Genomic DNA, 10,411 nt, shown 5'->3' with positions numbered 1-10,411 from the left:
ACATAGCCAATTTTTCAATATTTTAAAGTGAAAAAAAGGTAATATTCCGAGTCAAAATTCGGACCATCGTACAAAATTCTGAGCAACCAGCTATATATATTCTGAAAGGTAATTGAAAAAGCTTTCCAAATATTATTAGTAAAAGTTGGCACAATCATATTAAAGGGGCAAGCTCTCAACCTGAACATAGCCGATTTTTCAATATTTTAAAGTGAAAGAACAGTAATATTCCGAGTCGAAATTCGGACCATCGTACAACATTCTGAGCATCCAGCTATATATATTCTGAAATAAAATTGGATAAGCTTTCCAAACATTATTAGTAAAAGTTGGAACAATCATATTAAAGGGGCGCGCTCTCAACCTGAACATAGCCAAGTTTTCAATACATGTATTTTAAAGTGAAAGAAAGGTAATATTCCGAGTCAAAATTCGGACCATCGTACAAAATTCTGAGCATCCAGCTATATATATTCTGAAAGGTCATTAAATAAGCTTTTCAAATATTATTAGTAAAAGTTGGAACAATCATATTAAAGGGTCAAGCTCTCAACCTGAACATAGCCAATTTTTCAATATATTAAATTGAAAGAACGGTAATATTCCGAGTCAAAATTCGGACCATCGTACAAAATTCTGAGCAACCAGCTATATATATTCTGAAAGGTAATTGAATAAGCTTTCCAAATATTATTAGTAAAAGTTGGCACAATCATATTAAAGGGGTGCGCTCTCAACCTGAACATAGCCAATTTTTCAATATTCTATATGTAAAGATAGACCGGTATTTTTTTCGAAGTCCAAATTCGAACCATCGTACAAAATTCCGAGAAACCAGCTATATATATTCTGAAAGGTAATTGGATAAGCTTTTCAAATATTATTAGTAAAAGTTGGAACAATCATATTAAAGGGGCAAGCTCTCAACCTGAACATAGTCAATTTTTCAATATTTTAATGTGAAAGAACGGTAATATTCCGAGTCGAAATTCGGACCATCGTACAAAATTCTGAGCATCCAGCTATATATATTCTGAAAGGTAATTGGATAAGCTTTCCAAATATTAACAGTTTTTCCCTTTAAAATTTTTAAAAAAATTGGTCATGTTTAGGAAGAGAGTGCACCCCTTTAATATGACTGTGCCAACTTTTGCTGATAATATTTGGAAAGCCTATTTAATTACCTTTCGGAATATATTTAGTTGGATGTCTAGAATTTTGTACGATAATGCGAAATTACACCTCTATTCAATCTGAGATAAAGGAATGGATAAAAAATAATATATTATTCTACTTTCATTTGATAGACGTAACGTTGGATTTTATTGGTTGGTAAAAATAGATGAGTTTGGGCGACTGTTGTCTTAATTCTGAATAGGTTGCCAACGAACAGGTTGCCAGCTGGATCGGTCGAATAGCTCGCTAGCCGAATAGGTTGCCAATTTGTGTTCGGTCTATGACCGGTAGGTAGGGCGTCTGGGTTAGAACTATTTGATAAGGTCAACTTCAAGTTTGGCCAAGGGCCACGAGACGTAAACACTAAACAGCGCTAGCGCTAATCCCAACCGGGCCTAACCCTGGATCTAGCTCAAATGCTTACCCTAACACTAACCTACAATCTCGCCAACAATCACGTGCCCTAGCCTTATTTAAATCTGCAGCGACGTGACGAAAATTGAGCTGGCCTTAACAAATACATGTAGATCATTCTGCCCTGGGCGCCACGTGAAGGGACCGCCACTATGATGTACTGGCAGTAAGAATATTCTCCTGCGTAGGCTAAGCTAAGAAAGGTGCAATTATTAGAGACTTTTGGCAAGGGGAATTTTTCCAATCCGTATCACGTATCCGTATCGTCACGCGATACGTTGCGTTAATGTAGTTTTAGAGTTTTGGCAGATTTTCGCGTACGTATGAGACGCTGAGCTTAGTTCTATGACAGCATGATGGCAGTTATCTACCAAGATCAACATCAGTACTAGTCGTTATCTACCAAGATCAACATCAGTACTAGTCAAGTGTCTAGCCAATAAATTACGCCGAGTTATTAGAAAAAAAATAATGTCGCATCTTATAAAAAATCTTCGAAATCGACTCGACAGCAATGTTTGGCTTCACTAATGTATCATTTCAGAAAGTTTATACATTTTACCATAGAATCACATTATTTACAGATTTTTAAGGTCCCACCTTGCAGACAAACAGACAGGTAAAATATGAAAAATCCGAGAAAAAAATCATCAAAAATAATGATTAAATTACAGTCTTTATCATGGTTAAAATCACATCAAATGTACACCTTCGTGTTCTAGGATTCATAAAAAAATCTGTCACACAGCATTTCAGGGTCTAAAAGTAGTAAAAAGGACGTTAAAAGACGACGATGTTATACGGAACTTTTCCGTATGAAAGGTGTTCGATACTGCCGTATCCGTGTGCCGTATCACGTATGAGAAATACACACACATTGATGACGTCACATGCAAAGTCGATACGGATACGGATCAGGAATTTACGCTTGCCTAAAGTCTCCAATGTAGGCCTAGTGCCATAATTTGTAAGTTAAAATTAACATGACTGACTTGTATTTTTGAGCTGCTTTAATGGTATAGTTATCTAAAACAAAAATTATGGCATTCCCGTGCTTGCCATAGGCGCTATTTATCGCAGATACGTCACGACTGGAATGGAAGCCGCGGGATTTCCCGGGGCTATCGTTGCCCCGCCAATCAAATTGCAGTAAGCCAATTAAATATTGTATGACGTGTTGATTGTATTCATATTCGGCCTTATTCTTGGCCACCTGCGCTTTACAAAATAGAATACATATACAATAAAATAAAAATAATATTTTAAACCTTATAAAATTCAGATTTAAGGATTTCGGAAATGAACACATCAATTTTACTCCATCAAATGAAATGAAATGAAATGGGGTTTAACGTCCTACTGCTCTGCTCCAACCGGGCTATACGCCATACAGTGTGTTATGACGGAAATGTTGTCCGGCAGTGGCACTATGGCCTACTCTACTCTTATATCGAATTCCAACCGCCAAGGGATCTTTTACGTGCACGCCACGTAACGACTAAACAGCTGTGATTGACAGACCCTCCTTCCTGAACCACAGACAAGGAGAAACCACGTTGGAATACTCCATCAAATGATTATTTAACCTATAACGTCGCTTCTTGTAAATGAAACATTTGAACAAATACAGTGTGTGCTGCGTGATAGATTGTCACCAAGAAAACATCCTTGTAGCTGATAACAGTGTGTGCTGCGTGATAGATTGTCACCAAGAAAACATCCTTGCAGCTGATAACAGTGTGTGCTGCGTGATAGATTGTCACCAAGAAAACATCCTTGCAGCTGATAACAGTGAGTGCTGCGTGATAGATTGTCACCAAGAAAACATCCTTGTAGCTGATAACAGTGTGTGCTGCGTGATAGATTGTCACCAAGAAAACATCCTTGCAGCTGATAACAGTGTGTGCTGCGTGATAGATTGTCACCAAGACAACATCCTTGCAGCTGATAAAAATGACAACTAAATCTCATTAAAATACAGATCTATATTTCGTTTCGTTTGGGTTATTTTTGTGTGCTTTCGATGACCTTCACTACGTGATTGTTGGCGAGATTGTAGGTTAGGTTTAAGAATTTGGGGGAGAGGTTAAGTCTCCACATAAGCACTGACCTAGGATGATGAAAAGTTAGTTCGTGATATTTCCTAGTTTTATTAAAAATACATACAATACATTAGATTTATATACAAAAGCGATTTCACTGTTTTTTGATGTTGGTGGCGCTGATGGTCTTCCTTGAATGGTACTTCTGATATTCTGGTATTTTTGTTTCTGATGAGGAAAAAGAATAAATTTGAGGCTCTCGGGGGAGAGTCACATTAGTGTGTTTCCTACTACGGATTGGATTTTCTAAAAAATCGTGTTTGTTCTACATCACCGGGATAGGACTAGGGATTCTTATATCTAGTTGATTTTTATTTACTAACGATTAGGGATAGGATTTGATATATGGTTTGTTTTGGGTTAGGATGGAGACTGGTCTTATTTATTCTAATTAACTGTGCACTAGGATGTCGTTCAGATTTTTATTTTTAGAATATGCAATTATAAGTTTCTGTGTGAATATTTTCGGGCGATTTTCTTGGAGATCAGTATAGTGTTTTCTGATGATTTTGGATGCACTTGTTGCTGTTGCGCTAAATGGAACTACAAAAGGAGCCTACAAAAGGAGCTATTGCGCTAGCCGTATGAATATTCAAACCTAGGGGAGCTGTTGTTTTCAATTTGTCAATCCAGAATTTTTCTCTTGTTAGCCTAAACGTTTTAATTTCTTCTGTAGTTTCAAAGTCGCTCTTGGTCTTTTCTATTGGCGTGACAATGCGATCAGAAATGTCATGATTTGGTTGGTTGAAATGAATTGAGACCGGTTTGTCTTTTTTGGTGACTCTGTTTGATCGGTGACCGTTAATTCTTTCCCTAAGTGCATTTTGAGTCTCCCCTACGTATTGCTTGTCACATTGTCTGCATGAACTTAGATAAATTATGTTTGAACTACTGCATGAAAGTTGGTCTAATATTGGGAATTGTGTGCCAGATGTTTTGTTATGGAAATGGTCGGATATTTTAATATTTTGCATGTTTGACATCTTGGATGGCCACAAGTTTTGGTTTTAACTGCTGATTGCATATTATTTGTTTCTTTAGCGGCAAGTTCAGCTAGAGTGTTGTTTTTTATACGTCGCAGATAGCGTTTGGAGTATCCCCTTTCTCTTAGTTTGCTAAGTCGGTCTTCTGAGTACATATCCTATGAAAACGGAGAATCTGTGATTTTATGATGCCAGAGAAGGTATGTTTGGGGTGAAAGGAGCTCTTGAACAATAATTGATGTGTATCGGTTTCTTTGAAAAATACTTTAGTTTCCAGTTGGCCAGTGTTTTTGGTGTTGCTACTTTTAAAGACGGTGGTGTCAAGAAAATCAATGCTGTTATGACTTACATTTGACAGATGGATGATGATTGTTCAGAATGTTGAAAAACGTCCAAAATTCGTCGAGTGTATACGACCAGACTATGAAAACGTCATCTATAGAAAGCGTCCATAGTAATCTAGTTTTAAAGGGCAGAGCGGCAGAACTTCCCTTTCCCACTCCGCCATGAAGAGGTTTGCATAACTCGGAGCAAATCGTTTTCCCATGGCAGTTCCAGAAGACTGGAGGTATACCGGATAGATAATCATATTGTTTTGCTGTTATATATTCCTTGTCCTACATAGGCGTAGGGGCTCGATGACAGTTAGGGGGGCAGAACCCGAAATGCCCGAAAACATTTCGGGTTTACAGACAGCAGCGACCTTGTATACCCCCCCCCCCTCCCCCAAAGACAATTTTGGAATATTTGACGGCTGCAAACACGTTTTCCTGCTATTGCAGCCGTTGAACAAAGCAACTTAAAAGTGGTCTAATATAGCCTAATTAAGGTGGCTGACTCGGAATTCCAATCAATCGTTTACAGTCCTCGAAGACGGGACCGTTAGGAGTAAATTTTGAAAATTTAACTGCCGCAAACGCGTTTTCCCGATATTTCAGCCAGTGAACAAAGCAACTTCAAGCGGTCTAATATAGCCTAATTAAGCTGGCTGACTCGAATTCCAATCAGTCGTTTACAGTCCTCGAAGACGGGACCGTTAGGAGAAAATTTTGGAAATTTAACTGTCGCAAACGCGTTTTCCTGCTATTTCAGCCGGTGAACAAAGCAACTTCAAAGTGGTCGAATATATATTATAGCCTTATTAAGGTGGCTGACTCAAATTCCAATCAATCGTTTACAGTCAACGAAGACGGGACCGTTGGGAGAAAATTTTGAAAATGTAACTGCCGCAAACGCGTTTTTCTGTTATTCCAGTCTGTGAATACAGCAACTTCAATTTGGTCCAATATAGCCTACCTGGCTGACCCGAATTCCAAACAACCAATCAATCGTCGCGCGGTATATGGAGGCCTCACCCTTCCGGAGAAAAATTTGAAAATTTAATCACCGTAAATGCGTTTTCTGCTATTCTAGCCCGTGTAAGCAACTCCAAAAGTATCCAATGGTTTTGTAACTGAAATCCCACTCTGAATTCTAACCATCCAATCAGACTGTTGCATCTGCATTCACAAATAATAATCGATGCCTGAAAAATGTCGCACAAAGTAGAGTGGCTCCAGACAAAATGTTTTAATCCATAGTCAACTCAGTACAAATTCGTGATATTCAATTACAAGAAAAGTAAAATTAGTGTTTTATTAGGGATCGGTGACAGTTAGGGAAGCAAAACTAGAAATGCCAGAAAAATTTCGGATTTATAGACAGCGGCGCCGGTTTTCTTTGAGAGGCGAATGACCCGGCAAGAAAATGCGTAAATGCGTTTTCTGCTATTCTAGCCCGTGTAAGCAACTCCAAAAGTATCCAATGGTTTTGTAACTGAAATCCCACTCTGAATTCTAACCATCCAATCAGACTGTTGCATCTGCATTCACAAATAATAATCGATGCCTGAAAAATGTCGCACAAAGTAGAGTGGCTCCAGACAAAATCTGGATGAACTTATCTGGATGAACTTTCTCGGCCAATGCAGTGATCGAACACCCGACCTCCAGGCTAGCGAGCCAGCGTCTTACCCACTTAGCCACGTGATCCCCACAGTTCGGAGCAGAACGGTAGGACGTTAAACCCCATTTCATTTCATTTCATTTCATTTTTTGTTTGTTTTTTTTGTTTGAATGGAGTTAGCCCCACCTCACTATTATTAAAATGCTAAAAATAATCCTACAGCGTGATTGGTTGAGCCATGTATAAATTATTATGAACAGTGTAACGGGGTTTCCCCTAGGAAAACTATGAATGGAATGGCTATATGACGCGCGTTTCTAAGAAAGCGTTTTCTATTAATTTCTATTAATAAGCGTGTCACAACCATACCAGTATATAAGCTTATATGGATTATTAATAGTCATAATCAGGTGAGACAACATTGAGCAGTCTGGATGTTCGCTGCTTCATTATTTACCGTGATTCATGGGTAAATACGCCAAGTAAAAGCTCTATGATTACGACATTTGGTGTGGGTAATCGTTGATATTCGTTGCTAAATACACTAAGTAAAGGAGAATCTGTGAATATGCCACGGTCAAATGGATCGGGTAGACCCCGTTTATCTAAACTAGCTGTTTGTCGAGATGTACTGGAAATTCCTCAACTACCAAAGCCCAACATGTCCACCCTGACGATAGGGGGGCATACATACGAGTGCAATGCTCAATGTTTTAAAAGAATTCGTCTTCTTGGACGCGGGGCGTATGGTGTCGTGGAGGAAATGCGACATTTACCAAGTGGAGGTTTAATTGCAGTAAAACAAATTCAATTTACAGTGAATAATAAAGAACAAAAACGTTTATTAATGGACTTGGATATTAATATGAGAAGTGGGTCATGTCCTTACACGGTAGACTTTTATGGAGCCTTATTTCGCGAAGGTGATATGTGGATATGTATGGAAGTTATGGACGCCTCTTTGGAACAAATATATAAAGCTATTAATTGCAAAGGAAATAGAATTCCTGAGCCCGTTTTAAAAAATATAGCATTGTCCGTAGTTAAAGCTTTACATTACCTCCATTCGGAGTTACAAGTTATCCATAGAGATGTTAAACCTTCTAATATACTGATCAATCGCAAAGGAGAGGTGAAGATCTGTGATTTTGGTATTAGTGGACATCTAATCGATTCCCTGGTACATACCAAAGATGCTGGCTGTCGACCATATATGGGACCAGAACGCATCAATCCTGAAAATGTTTCCGGGGGTTATGATATAAGATCAGATGTGTGGAGTTTGGGTATTACAATGATTGAGTTAGCCACAGGTGTCTTCCCATACTCTACCTGGAGTACCCCATTTGAGCAAATTCGACAAGTAGTCATGGATGCTCCACCTAAATTACCTGCAAATGAATTCTCCCCAGAATTTGAAGATTTTGTTACACAGTGTTTGCAGAAAGATTACAAAATGCGACCAAACTACACTCAATTAATGAAACATCCATTTTTGGTTTCAAAATCTGACGTCTCGGAGGTGAATATGTCTGATTTTGTAGATGGGGTTTTAAAGACATGTGCCGATTGAAAAAATGAACGTTTGTCAGATGAAGAATGCGTTTGGTAGTAATTTCGGTTATTATCAGATTTGAACACACTGACATAGAATGAAAGTAGAACTCCATTTTAAACCAAACCTAGAGTGCATTAGGCAATCATAATAAATCTTGCGGTAAGATCAAAGATGGCTTGTAATACTTACAGAAAAATAACATAAAAGCTTCATACCATACTGTTATTGTTAATGATATTATCGATGAAGATTTTAAGAAAGTGCTTCAGTGATTATTCGTATTTTTGATATTATCCATATAAAACATTCAGCCTACCCGTAGTTCATTTCTTCCATATATCGGATTGTCTTTATCTCAGGAATTGATTTATCCGAACAATTTCACGGTCAAATTGCACCAGGAATTATTGTACATATGATTAGAAATTAACTTGTTATTAATGTGTATGAAAATATTTCAGTATAGGACTCAAAGTATTGTCTTATTGTATATTATATTATTGTATAGGTCAGATATTATAGTGTCCAAAATAATAATAATAAAAAAAACAAACAACAAACAATCCTTAAATTGTTTTTGAAATCGGAGAAGATTTTAAGATAAAGCTAACTATGAAAACTCATCAAGGCATAAAATTATCATCATTGGGCATGTGTATAGGCATAATGTTGAGTATATAAGGAACGTGCATTGCAGATAAAGAGTAAAAACCCACAAAACAACGGATGGTCACTGAATACGGGTCAGGAGTGGAGATAGGGTAGATACTGCTCTCGTAATCTCATGTCCACCAGCTATGTAGGGTGGAGATACTCCTATCGTAATCTCATATCCATCAGCTATGTAGGGTGGAGATACTCCTATCGTAATCTCATGTCCATGGGATGGAGATACTGCTCTCGTAATCTCATGTCCATGGGATGGAGATACTCTGCACTCGTAATCTCATGTCCACCAGCTAAGATGTGTTTGGCTCGATTTATCGATTATCTAATCAGTATAATACTGTAAGAGGAATGTTTTTTTTATTAGGTCATTACCTAGATAAGGTTGAACTTGGTATTGTCATTCTATACTGCTATAGAATAATGTAGTTGCTTAAAGACAATTGTCTTTAGGAATCTGTATAGATTGGAAATAAGAGTTTGACTTAATTAGGTGTCCTGACCGACAGCATCTGGTAATCCAGATTTGGTCATAATTTTTGGCACCTAATTTTCACTAAAGAGTACCCTCACCTCCGAGCTAATTATTAGAAAAATGGTTAACGAATGGTTAATGCGCTCGCGTTGGATCATAAGATCTGCCATTGAGTCGATAAGTGGCGTGGTTTTGATTCCCAGCTTGCACGTGACTACTATAGTAGGTCGCCTGTCCAACCTCGTTGGTTTTCTCCATCTCGGTACCCACAAATAATTATTGTAGTTCGTCTATTTATAGCAATTCTATCACAAACAGTGAAGACTGGACCACTAAAATAGTTACCGAACAGTTTTTATTTGGGGTAATAATGCGTTCTACATTTTCAGAGCGATGTTTCTTATAATATGAAGCCGCCGTGGCACCGGCCAGTTGAAATAAGTTCGGTAGTTGAGAAATTTCGCGTAGCAGTTGGGTTTCATATCATATAATTATGCGGTAAGGCTTCACCTTTATTTCAATAGGAATTGGTTTATTATATGTTAAGCTATGTGCAGTACAGTTTTGGGCCAGTTTATATGTAAATTAAGGGGGCTATAGGCCAGTAACCTTTTTGTAGTCATTTGACTAATAAACTTGCGCAAAGAAACTCCGTAACACGAGCCACTACTGTGGCTGGAGTAATTCGGAAGACATCAGTAGTGGAACCATTTCTAGTTTTTAGTACGCTTCTTCAAGTTTGTCTATCTTAAAATTTTGGAAGTCAACCTCATAAATTTTTTATTGCAAAGACATGACTATTTGTTTCTCTGTCTGTAATGAAAAGCATTCAGTCCAACAAAAATTAAGGGAAAAGTTGGAGTCGGGAAAAGAGGCCAGAATTAACATTGAAGGCAATGGGGAAATTAATGGTGGTTTGCTTCCAAACGTCTTTTTGAAAATAGAGTTCCTTCCCTTGGACCAACTTAACAAAACTTCGCATGCACTCGGTACGTTCAGGCGAGTACAAATTCCAAAACTTGATTTTTTTTCACGATTGAACATGTTTTTTCTAACGCAGTGTAATTTATTTAAGGATGAAAGAAATAAATGA

General features: G+C 37.8%; 1 protein-coding gene across 1 annotated transcript; it reads left to right on the top strand.

Annotated features, from left to right (window-relative positions):
- Positions 1-7,011: 7,011 nt before the first annotated feature.
- On the top strand, positions 7,012-8,734 carry LOC126832089 (dual specificity mitogen-activated protein kinase kinase 6). The gene has a single exon (XM_050562775.2). The coding sequence runs from the start codon at positions 7,188-7,190 to the stop codon at positions 8,190-8,192; it is 1,005 nt and encodes a 334-aa protein (XP_050418732.1). The 5' UTR covers positions 7,012-7,187; the 3' UTR covers positions 8,193-8,734.
- Positions 8,735-10,411: the final 1,677 nt, after the last annotated feature.

The sequence above is a fragment of the Patella vulgata genome, chromosome 9, assembly GCF_932274485.2.
Source record: "Patella vulgata chromosome 9, xgPatVulg1.2, whole genome shotgun sequence".
Taxonomy (NCBI): domain Eukaryota; kingdom Metazoa; phylum Mollusca; class Gastropoda; family Patellidae; genus Patella; species Patella vulgata.
This window is presented reverse-complemented; position numbering and strand designations above follow the sequence as displayed.

Coding starts and splice junctions, on each gene's coding strand:
- LOC126832089 (XM_050562775.2), top strand. CDS start 7,188: ATGCCACGGTCAAATGGATCGGGTAGACCCCGTTTATCTAAACTAGCT.